The 11379-nt window shown below is 50.4% G+C and overlaps 4 protein-coding genes across 4 annotated transcripts; 3 read left to right on the top strand and 1 right to left on the bottom strand.

The window, feature by feature from the left end:
- The first annotated feature begins 2567 nt into the window (after positions 1 to 2567).
- On the top strand, positions 2568 to 5840 carry B0H64DRAFT_413821 (uncharacterized protein). The gene is made up of 4 exons (XM_062804999.1): positions 2568 to 3869; positions 3960 to 4633; positions 4677 to 4816; positions 5196 to 5840. The coding sequence occupies exons 1-4, from the start codon at positions 2912 to 2914 to the stop codon at positions 5641 to 5643; spliced, it is 2220 nt and encodes a 739-aa protein (XP_062653631.1). The 5' UTR covers positions 2568 to 2911; the 3' UTR covers positions 5644 to 5840.
- A 1453-nt stretch (positions 5841 to 7293) lies between these two features.
- Positions 7294 to 7509, top strand: B0H64DRAFT_332827 (uncharacterized protein; the record flags this gene model as incomplete). Its single annotated transcript, XM_062801071.1, has 1 exon — positions 7294 to 7509. A coding segment is annotated over one exon (216 nt), but the record flags the coding sequence as incomplete, so codon positions are not given.
- Positions 7510 to 7531: 22 nt separating this feature from the next.
- B0H64DRAFT_413815 (uncharacterized protein) lies at positions 7532 to 8983 on the bottom strand. Its single transcript, XM_062804998.1, has 3 exons — positions 8350 to 8983; positions 8108 to 8275; positions 7532 to 8076 (listed from the first exon to the last, which is right to left on the bottom strand). Exons 1-3 carry the CDS (start codon positions 8562 to 8564, stop codon positions 7605 to 7607), a joined length of 855 nt encoding a protein of 284 aa, XP_062653629.1. The 5' UTR covers positions 8565 to 8983; the 3' UTR covers positions 7532 to 7604.
- A 212-nt stretch (positions 8984 to 9195) lies between these two features.
- Positions 9196 to 10781, top strand: B0H64DRAFT_421249 (uncharacterized protein; the record flags this gene model as incomplete). Its single annotated transcript, XM_062805527.1, has 3 exons — positions 9196 to 10358; positions 10417 to 10657; positions 10731 to 10781. 3 exons carry the CDS (start codon positions 9196 to 9198, stop codon positions 10779 to 10781), a joined length of 1455 nt encoding a protein of 484 aa, XP_062653628.1.
- Between the last annotated feature and the right edge of the window lie 598 nt (positions 10782 to 11379).

Here is an 11379-nt window from a genome sequence, read left to right as displayed (position 1 = left end):
CTTTATAGGCAGATATATATAATACTAGTAAATATATACAATACTATATAATCCTATAATTCCAATTTACCGATATATAGAAAAGGTTTAGCTATATCCTATTATCTATTCAAAGGTATTAGCTATAACGATAGTATAAGTAGGGCACTGCTTGGACAGACCAACATCGCAGTACAGGCAGGCAATGGCGCAAAAAAACGCTGGAAACGGTCAGCAGCGGCACCGCAGCTACTCCCCGGAGGACTCACTCTCCGATACGGTCCTCGGTATCGTGAGTCCGGACCACCTTCTCGAACTTGTCGGCTTAGGCCGGCTTGTCATAGCCCAGGGGCAGGGCGGGGCCGACACGCGGAGCAGCCATTGTAATGTCGCTAAATATTTGTTGCGGACCGCTGCAAGGCTACTACGGTTAATGGGGGGGGGGGTAGGGGAGGGGGAGGCACTTACTAAATTGATTATTGGTTGTAATAGGGAGAGAAGGAAGAAGGAAAGGAGGGCAGAGGGCAGAATATATACTGCCCTCCTTCCCCCCCCCCCCCCCCCCCCCCCCCCCCTACGAGAACCTTAAGGGCTGGTCACATAACAGGAGCCTACTTTCCCTCTCCTTCCTTTACTATTTCCTTTTGTTTTTATTTTGTTACTTTAACCTCGAAGGGTAGGTAAGCCCTTTCGAGGAGATGGCGCTACGATGTAGCAGCGAAGCCGCAGCGGAGATACAGGGGTTTTCATCCAGCTTCGGCATAGTTTTTCCTACCGATACACTAGTTGAAGGACCGTATATACTTAGTACCGAGCGTGATAAGAGCAATAATAATATAATGATAGTATAGTATCTCTAGTTCTATCTCCCATTTATCATTATATTTTCGTTATAGTATCTCTATCCCGGCTACTCTTTTTAAATGTTAATAAGTACATTGTACTAATGTAGGAAAATTAACTATAGTCTAATTACTCGATTACCCCCCCTCTACCTTTACCGAAACCCAATATATAGATGGATTTTACAGTTAACTTAATTTCGTATCGCCTATAAGCTTTCAGGTCGAGTTTCACCAATTCTACTACACTATCTTATACATCTAAATATACTAACCTTAAATAAGAACCAGACTCAAAGTAGTTATATCTATATTATAAATAATACCAGAACTCTAGGTTAGGCTTAAGTAATATTTAGATCTAGGGTATATACTAACTATAAATAACTGGATTAGTATCCTATCTAGCTACCTCGCAATAACTACCTAGATTACCAATACTATTAATACCTATACTCTTATCCAACTCTCAGATTAATATTATTAAACTATATTAATCGGTTAGTTACTATCCCTATATATATAGGGCATATCCTATACTAACCTCCGATAGACTAGCTAGCTCTCTGTTTATAGTACTATACCCAATATCTATAATAGTATTTGCTCCCTCGGCTATACTCTTCGAAACCAAGCTAATACTTCTAGGTTTTAACTTACCAAAACATTTTATAGTTAGCCGTTGAAAGTAAACAATCTCTATAATTTAGTAGGAGCACTACTTATTGATTTCTCAGTTACTATATAGTATATTATAGCGAAGCCGCTCCAGCTAGTACTACCCTACCGATATAGCTCTATCTAAGAACTAGAATAGTTTCTCGGGCCTACCGGCTTTTACAGTAAACCTACCTATAATATCCATTAGTTATATAATATCCTATACCGGCCAATTAGTATTACTAACTATTTATAGTCTTATTATTACTCTTACCTATCTATAGTAAATATTCCCTTTCTAATTAAATATTATAATATAATACTAATAATATATAGGTTACTTATTTATTTTATCAATTAGTTACTCTAAACCTTAAGTAAGATCTCTTACTCTATACTATAAACTAATTTACTAATATTAGACTATAGTAATATCGATACTACTCTCTCTATAAATATAACTTATATAAAACAACCTACTATCCTCTATATCGATAGTTATATTATATTAACTGTTCTTTTTACAGTTATTCTGAGATTATCGGCCAGATATATATAGTTCTAGGCTTTTAGGGTTTAAAGTCTATAGAGGTTTAGGTTTCGGTTAAGAATAGAATAGCAAGTAGAGAGTAGCAATCTAGTAAATTCCTTAAATAGTATTAATATCAGCAATATTTTATACTACCAATATTTCCTAATATTATAAAGTCTCTCCTCTATAGATATCTCGAAAGTATAAAGGATATAACTATAAAAAGCTTATCGTCTTGGAATTATCCCTACTACTCTATAATAGTTTTATACCTTAAAGATCCGATTCCTTAGTTAAAATCATCCCTAAAGTACTCTCTAGGAGAAAATAGTTATTATATATAGGACTATCATCTTATTATAAAATATACTATATTTATTAGATAGTTTTATTTATAGTTTATCTTTCTAATTAAACTTCTTTCTATCGAAAACCAAGCTAAGCTTAAAATATTATTTAATAGAAAATAAGCTCTACCAACCAAAACGGAATCTAATCTAAAAATAACCCTTACAATTAACACTATCTTATAAAGGAAAGTATATACAAACTTAAAAAAGCGTTATAAAATATAATAGACTTAGAGTTAAATATTTTAATTCAACAGACTTTTCAGATTACAATACCATCTTCATCCAAGATAATCGTACGCAACGATGATAGTTTTATCGTCGAATTCGCTTCATCTCCAGGACCCTAACAAGTCGATCTTCACGTAACATAATTTTGAAACTTCGGGGTAATCTCCAAGATCATTTTCACGCACAGTGGTGGCGCGCTATGGTTCCTGTTGACCTCTCCAACGCTCCGACGAGCTGCAATCTCCACGGCCCGACAGCCATCGCTTCTCCAGCACCAATGGAAACCTGCAACGTAGACCCGCTTGCCCGCCTGCCCAATGGCCCCCGACATGCACGCTCTACCAGAGGAAGGCACCGCCGACAAGGCTCTTTCCGTGCTGAAGAACGACCATCTCGAACGAGTAATCCAATTGCGTGACAAGATCTGCGCCCGCGAGACCGACCCGGAGAGATACGAACTGTGTGTGCAAATGCGGGACGAGCTTCTCCGGGAGAGCTCCGAAGTCCAGCTTCTGGCCGCCGCCTACGATCATGTCATGTCTACTCATTGCGCCAAGTACAAGGATCGGAAATTGGCCAGGGAAAAGCGGTCGACCAAGCGGACAAAACTGGACGAGGATTCAGAGTGGAACAGGTTCCTCGACGTTGCAGAGAGCGGTCTGGAGTTCAAATCCCAATGTCTCTCTCCGCTAAAGACGGTAGCGGCCTGCTGGGGAGAGGATGTTGTCCAGCACTACCAGTGGGTTTACAAGGGACCCAAATACTGCAAAGTGCTCTGCACAGCAGCACGGAACGTTAACACCTGGAAGAGGGCCGTAGAGGCGTTGAATTGGTTGATGCTCAAACGATCTCAGCAGGGACCGAGTCTCAAGCGGCGCCCGATCCACGACTCGTCCAATCCCATCCAACAAGGCGATTTGGACAACTTGGCCAAGTATCCGCCGGACACCGAGCGGGCCATCGAAGCGCCCCAGGGGTTTGGCTTCGACAAATTCGGCCTCCTAGTCTATGAGAAATACGCTTCCGTCCTGCCACAGGCCGATAGACTTGTTAGTCCGAGCTCGGCAACCCCGCCAGAAGTTGGCAATTCTGATACCTCTGAGGAGCCATCGATATCAGACAGCACTACTAGCACAGGCCTAGAGACGGCCGCTGCCTCGGAGGGATCGGATCGGATGAGTTTAGACCCTATCGTGCGGGAGGTCATCAATACCGTCCTTGCCGAGGGCGCCAATGAGGCGATGACAAGCTGCGGCCAATCTAGCAGTGATTCTAGTGAGGATAGGGCTGCAATTCTACCTCCTCCTGCTCCCCCTGACTCCGCTAATGCCACGCCCGATTCCTCTATTACCTCGGAGGAATTAGATCGGACGGATTCCGACACCGACGGTGCTGGGGCCGAGGATGGTCTTGGCCCTGCGAATGCCGTCCCCGATCAGTCTATCAGAGTGGCACCTCGCCCACGTCCGTCCTACCAGGGCCTCGCCGGCACCAAAGCAGCCAAGCCCAGACAAGCTCGACTTCCCCGGGTCCAGGTTACAGAGATGCCGCCAGACTGCTGTTCGAAAGTGCCATCATCGCTCCGATTGGCCTTGACCAACCCGTCTCTGTTCGACCACGAGGCAGCAGCCCAACTCTTCCCTTTCCTCGGCCAGCTTTGCCGTGAGCACCTTCAGCGCTATGCCGAACTTCGGCACCACACCGAGCAGCCACTGGCTATGGCTTTGGCCAAAGGCGCCGGCTTGCTTGAGCATCTAAATACACCAAGCAAAGCCGCGTTGTACGCCGATGCCAGTACTTCCTTCCGCCGCCGCAGAGCCTCGCTGTCCGATATCACCACGCCGTCGAAGCGGCCACGGCTCGACGCGCCGCTGGCACTCTCTAAGTGGCCAGGCATTCGTGGAGACCGGCCGGCGCAGGACATTATAGCCGACGATGCCTACCGGCGACGAGTGATGGCCGAACTGCGCCAGGTCACGCCGGTCGCTGGCTCGCACGGCGAGGAAACCAATCGGCTTGTTTACGAATTGTTAGAGAGGGTTCAGCACCCAAACACCGACAGCTGGCCGTGGCAGAGTCGAGGCCTGGTTTTGCACTGGCGACGAAGCAGCACATATGGTCGAGTCTCGGTCTCCCGTCGACGCTCCGATCTTCACCAAAGACCAGCAGCCGTTTAGATGGGGCGAGGGAGGACGCCCGGTTGAGCAATTCTTTCGGAGAACGTGCGTTGTCGACCAGTTTGTCTCTGTACAGATCCCGTCTCGCAGTTCTGACGAGGAGTCCTTTCAGGTACGCGAGCTCAGTAAAGTCCGGGAAGAATTCCTCTCCCAGAAGCGCACAAGCGACCCATTGAACGTCCTAGATCTATAAAGCCCTATTACCTCTATTCTACCGAGTTTCTTGACCGGAGAGAATTGCGAACTCCTTCTTCACGTTCGCAACAGGGTGTTGATGGCAGGGAGCGCTGAGAGAGTGGTGGCGTCCACGGAGCAGTGGAGCGAGTGGAAGGACGTCGATAAATGGGCCCTGCTTTCGCAAGGCGGCCATCATACGGCTCCACACATGGACAGTCACGGCTACTCTACGTGGATCACAGCGCAGGAAGGGACAATCGGGTTCATCTGGATGTCATCCCCAACAAAAGAAGAACGGGAAGCGTGGATGGCCAACCCCCACTGCTATACCGGTGGCAGATGGAGATACGTCCTCATTCGGCCAGGCGAGACTGTTTTTCTTCGGGCCGGGCACGATCCACGGTGTCTTTCGAGAACAAAATTGCCAGACATTGGCTTTCGGTGGCCATGTTCTCCAGTGGTCTGGCATCCAGCGCTGGATCCAAGTTGTTCTTGCCGAGCTGAACAACCCGGCAACCACGAATGAGGAGATGAAGACGACCGCGCCGAAGCTCGTCGGCGTGGTAGCAACGCTTGTCGAAACCAAAGTGAAGGAGGGTCGGGTCGAGGAGCTTGGTGGCGAGGCTGCAGTCAAGGGCTTCTTCGAATCCGTCAGAGAAGTACGGAGAAAACAAAACTGGAAGAATTTCAATTAGTCGCAGAGAGTTGAAGGCCATAATTAAGCAGGAAGGGGGGAAGGGTGTGTTCATTGCCTTTGTATGGTTTCCTGAGTAACAGTTCCGTAGTCAATCTGATCTAGTAGAGGGGAAAGGCTCGGCGAGACACAGCCCATCGTGGATATTGCCTCTCTCCTTAGGGTCCCGTCTCAGATGAGTCCCTGTCTACTACCCGGAAGCCACCATCGAGTACTGTACCAGACTTGCAGCGTTGACGGCACTTTCTAGCGGCCCGTCGCCGGCCCCGTTTTCCGTAGCAGCAAGCCCCTTGTCTCCCGGCTTCGGTGCTCGGGGTGGAGCTGGGGTGAGGGCGCTGAGCATTTCCGGGCCGACACCAAGCTCGAGGATAGGCTCGCGTCCCAAGAGCGGTGGTGGGAAGCGCAGGGTTGCACACGTCCGAGCCGCCGGCGAAGAAACAGACAGGTGGTCCCCCGAGGAGGACGCGCTGATCATTGAGCTCCGGGGCAGCGGCATGAAAAGGACCACATCTCGAAGCGCCTCCCAAGTCAGAGCTAGGGTCACGCCAGTCAAGAGGTAATCCCGGTCTGCCGCCCAAGGTGGCTGATGACCTTATGGATCCCAATCGCATTCGGTTTAGATCCGTCAACTTTGATAGAGGCTGTCTGCACACAAGCCGCCCCGTCGGCGCCTCCCTGCGGCAGGCGCGCCCTATCCACTCGGCATACTCTCGCGGTCAGTTGCAAGTGCCTGTCGTGTCGGGGTCGTCGTGCGTTGAACCACCCTCGATATCCAGCCCTGGAGGCTTACCAAGCTGCTCCTTTGATGAGATGCAAATATCTATTCAAGACATTCTTATGAACGAAGCTCGAGGAAGGACAGCGCGCCGAACTTGGATCGTCGGAGGGAGGTACGTATCCGGGGTCTGTGGGACTGCTTCCGTGGTAGGACTAGTATCTCGTCGGTCCTGGAAGGGAGCAGGATGAATACCGAGGGTCTCCTAAGCCGCCAGGGAGAGTGTGTAGCGTGGCAGGGCGCGTGCAACTTAGGAAGAATCGCTGCTCTCTGCACTCTCGCTTCCCCCAATAGTCACACACTTTGCCGGATACGCAGCCCAGTCTCTTGCTCCGCCACACGGAGGCCGCTCGCAATCAGCGCAGACCGGCCGCCCTTGAAGCACGCGTAGTAGTCCCCGCCGTCGTCGACCTTACCAAAGATGAGAGCCATCCCGCACGCCCAAAATGGGAGGCCCTTGCCGCTCGCCCCGAGCCATTCACGTTGAAATCAGGCGGCTTCACACGATTTTACACGTTAAATGACGGAGGTTGGAAGGATAGCAGCGGCAGCGCGCTCAGAAGGCATGTTTTCGCTCGGGCTCGTCAACGGCGTACAGAGCACAGTCTACGACATATCCTGGAAAGAAGGTGCCAACGTGCTGCGAGCCCCGCCCGGTCATCATGGTGGCCTTCGATAACTCATATTCAAGAGAGCAGTTCCCGCTCGATCACAGTTCACAAGTCACCAGGACAATGTCGTCTGCGATATCTCTACGCGAGTTTGCTTCTGGCTTGGGCGTAGGCGCAGGCCGACGTCGCAGTGAAGGAGGAGGCTCCTGGGCTGGACTCCTTCCCCCTCCTAACGGACAGGACGCAATTTCCACGCTACATCGGGGATAAAACTCTGTCGCATGAGGAACGAGCATTCAAGTACTGTCGACCAGCGGTGATGTACGACCATTTCGATAGGAAGCACGCGCAACAGCCAGGCGGCGTGAAGCGGATGTTGTGCAACCACCCGAAGTGCAAGGAGGAGGCGCTGGAGTTCAAGCACTTGAACCATTTCAAGAACCATGTAGAGAGTGTCCACAGCGTTAAACTACGTGAATGAGGGAAGGGAGGAGGATTAAAGATTTGGTAGCAGGGGATAGAAGCATTGAATTTGACGGTCTTTGTAATCTGCACTGACCTTCACCGATGGTCCTATCAGCTCAGAATTTTGTTATGCTGACGCATGTACATAACGAGATCATATGCCAAAGCTCCAGATACCCTAAGCATATCTCGCATCTCCTCTTTGTCCAGCCATGCAGAATGCTTATGGAGGGTTTCCACGATGATGTCCCTTAAACCTCTATCGTCTCCAATAGTAGATGAATATACCTCCGATATTGCTTGTAGGAAACCATCCAATGTGACTGAGGTCGTCGCTGCCTTGAAGTGTCGTTGCGCAACTACCTTTAGTCCACGGATCAGGTACTTTTCTGCTAAGGCGTAGACCTTTGCATGGGTGACAAGGACGTTCGTGACCGGCTCGTTGGTATCGGTTTCGTCTCTGTTCGTTACTGACCCATCAAAACCAATACCCTTGTCCTGGGGCTTTGTGTCGTAGTCAAAGTGGTACAGATAATGTACCATTATATGGACAAGCTGGGGGATCGTCGTCTGGGAGGTCAATCTTTCCTTCTTGTGTCTCCTGGAGTGGAAACGTTAGGTTAGAATTGTTGCAAGTGTATGAACTGCCACTGACCTTGAAGCCTGCACGGCATGCTACAGCGAGGAACTCGGACTGCATGCATACGATAGCCTTATGTACATGGTGCTCCTTCCCTCTGCAGGATATCACGAGGTCTGAGTACTCCCGGCTGGAGTAAAGCCTAGCCAGAGACTATTGTCAATACCTGCAAGTTCCAGGATAGAGGAACGACAAGAGCAAAATGATTAGTTATACCCTTTTACCAAAGATTTAGAGGGCTCATCCTCATCCAAGTCGCGGGCTGACTGGGTTCCAGGCAGCGGCATCGCCGAACTCAATGTCGTTGTCCGCACAGGAGTGGCAGGGAACAAGTACGAATAGGCGTACGCATGCCGGTCCGAGTCCTGGCGGTGCTGCTGAAGCGCCTTTGCACTTTCAAAATAACGCTTGCATGGGCTACAGTAAGGCATCGATCCCGGTCGAGAGCATACCTCAAGCCTTTAAGTAGCCGTTTGCTATCGCAAGCTGTTCTCTGTTTGTCTCGTGTCGTTGCAGCTAGACCCCGCCCAACGGTAAACGGTCGAGCGACTGAGCGGGGGTGTGGGCTTGGCTGGCATTTGACGAGGTAATTGGCAAAATCTGGAATCCACCTCCTGTGCGAGCCAATCAAAGGTTTGGATACTTTTGGTTAGTTCAGACGATTCGGGTGCGGTGGCCTGCGACTTGTTGGACGCCTACTTTCAACCCAGCCTCAAGCGCCGGCGCACCCTTTGTCGCCTTATGTCCTGGGCTTCGTGTTCCGGAGACAATCGTTCCTACAAGCGACCTAGCCGCGTAGCTTCGAGGAGGAGGGTCGCTATTTATGCGGCGGGCACGGCTGCCGTACAAGAGCGAGATCGTGGCGGCGTGAACCTAGTGCGGTGCCGTGAAATGCCGCACGTGCGCACAGGCTCCGGGTCGGAAGAGCAATTGATCCACACCTGATATCGGCCCCATATCTTCATTGCCACTCGAACGCCGGCACCTGAAAGTGTTCCTCCACATCTTCTTGTCCACCCACCCACTCGCACGGCCAGCAACGCATCAATCTCCTCCATCACAATGAACCACGACGTTTCTGAAATGATGCTTTCCTCGTTTTCGGGTATTGAAGCCGACGGATTCGGTAAAGATAAGGATGCGATATTGCCTCTCTTGCTTCCGAAAGTCATGGAAGGCCGCCCCATTGAGTCGACGAGTCTCCTTCTGTGCCGACTGCCACCCGAGATCTTGGGGGACATTATGGATCTAATAGCAGATGACAAAGCTGCCCTTTCTTCCCTCGCCTTGGTGAATAGCGACTGCAGGCAGTTAGCTCGCTCCTGCCAATTCGCCGTTGTCTACTTCGATTACAGCCCAAATTCAAGGCTCTTGTTGCGCCAGCTCATGAAGGAGGCGATCGCCAGGCTTGGCCACGATGATCCAAGCAACGCCACCCGGCCGCCGTTTATTGGATCTTGCATTCGCAGAGTTGTGGTCGAGCCCCGCTCAGACTGGGTCGCTCAGGCGCATAGCGATCTCTACAATTCCATTTGGGGGGACGCAGCCAACCGTCTCAATTCGGAGCATCGCAACGCATTGTCCAAAAAAGCGACTGATCAGTACATTGCGATTTACCACGATCCCGTCCAGATCGCTATGAAATTGGCAATGCCCCACCTAGAGGCGCTGTTGTGGCATGATGGACTGTGTCTCGATGGCGCCTTCTTTGGGACTGTTACAAACCTGCCTATTCGGCACCTTAAGCTGGCCGGAGCTCATATTGGAGAGATGTACCGCCTCGAGCCGCCACTCGCGCCGCTTGTCGTGTCATTGGAGTCGCTCTCTCTAAAAGTAGACCTCTGCACCAACGAACGGTTTCATAGGAGCGAGACAGACAGCGATGGCGATGCCGCTGGCTGGAAGAACAGAAGCTTGTCACCCTTCATACAAACCCTTCTACAGCGCTGTAGCACGACTCTCAGGCGTCTGACCTTGAGCTACGCGGCTTTTACGGGAGATAGGTTACTTTCATTCGATGAAGACGTGTTCTTCCCCCATCTTCGGTACCTCGATATCTCCGGAAACATGAGCATTCCTGATGCACGAGTCTGGTCTTCGCTGTTTTCTGCACCGCTGAGACATCTCTCTCTGTCATTTACGCGTTTGCCGGCCGGCCAACCCCTTCGTGACCTTGAGACGCTTGCCATATCATATCTCGATGGCGGGAACATGGGAACGGTACAGTCGATAATCGACTTCATTTCACGTCACCCCGCACGTTCGGAAACTCTCCATCGGGAGAAGCACGCCCCATCTCCTGGACTCGCATCTTATCCCACTACTCTCTGATGGAAGATGGTCGAACCTAAGCTCCCTTTCGCTAGCATGGAGCGAACCAGCGGCGGAAACACAACCAAACATGGCTACTATCTCGGCGGATTCCCTAGCTGCTGTTGGCAACATCGAATCGCTGGAGCAGCTATGCCTAAGTGCCGGCGAGCAATTTGGCTGGCGTCACCAGTGGTTGATCGACCATAATGCGGTGCGATTGTGTCTACAAGGACTGACAAGGCTCAAAAGGCTTGCGTTCTCACGAGATACGTACGTGCTTCCAGACGGCGCGTCCGGCCCCGGTGCGGAGGGGTATTACGAGTATCAGCGCGTGACATCGGCGGATCGGAACAGCGCCCTCGAACGACCGGAATTAGACAGGGGTGAAGATGCTGAGCATATGGCAGGAGGCGAGGGTAATAATGACGGCCCGGAGGCCGATAGCGCAGAGGTTTGGGAACGTGCGCATCGCAACCGCATGCTCCGAGAAGCAGAAAAGTATGCCGCCGTGTTCCCCCAACTAGAATGGATTTACTGCGGCCAGTGGCCCATGGAGATTCGAGCAAAACAGACGTCGAAGGACATAGTTCGTGTCGCTATGCCTTTGAGCATGGAAAGAGACTCCTGCTGGACATTCCTCGAGCAAATGTTCGCAATGAGGAGGGATGATGAGTAATTGTATTTCGTTATTAGTGGGCCTGATGGTTGATGGATTGGCATTGAAAGTTGAAAGGAGCCGAAACCGTACTTGAAAGGATTTTAGCTATGTTACGGGATTCCTCCGTTCTTGTCACCTTGCTCTTATAGTTATTTGTCTCATGTTGTCACGAACATGCCAACAAGTGGACCCCGGGAACGCGGGACGCCCGAGCCAGTCATTTAACGAATCAATTACAGGGTGCTCCAAGGAGCACCCGAGAGCCAAGAAGGGCG

The sequence above is a fragment of the Chaetomium fimeti genome, assembly GCF_033439085.1.
Source record: "Chaetomium fimeti strain CBS 168.71 chromosome Unknown B0H64scaffold_17, whole genome shotgun sequence".
Classification (NCBI taxonomy): Eukaryota; Fungi; Ascomycota; class Sordariomycetes; order Sordariales; family Chaetomiaceae; genus Chaetomium; species Chaetomium fimeti.
Note: the sequence above shows the minus strand (reverse complement) of the source record. Positions and strands in the feature narration are given on the sequence as shown.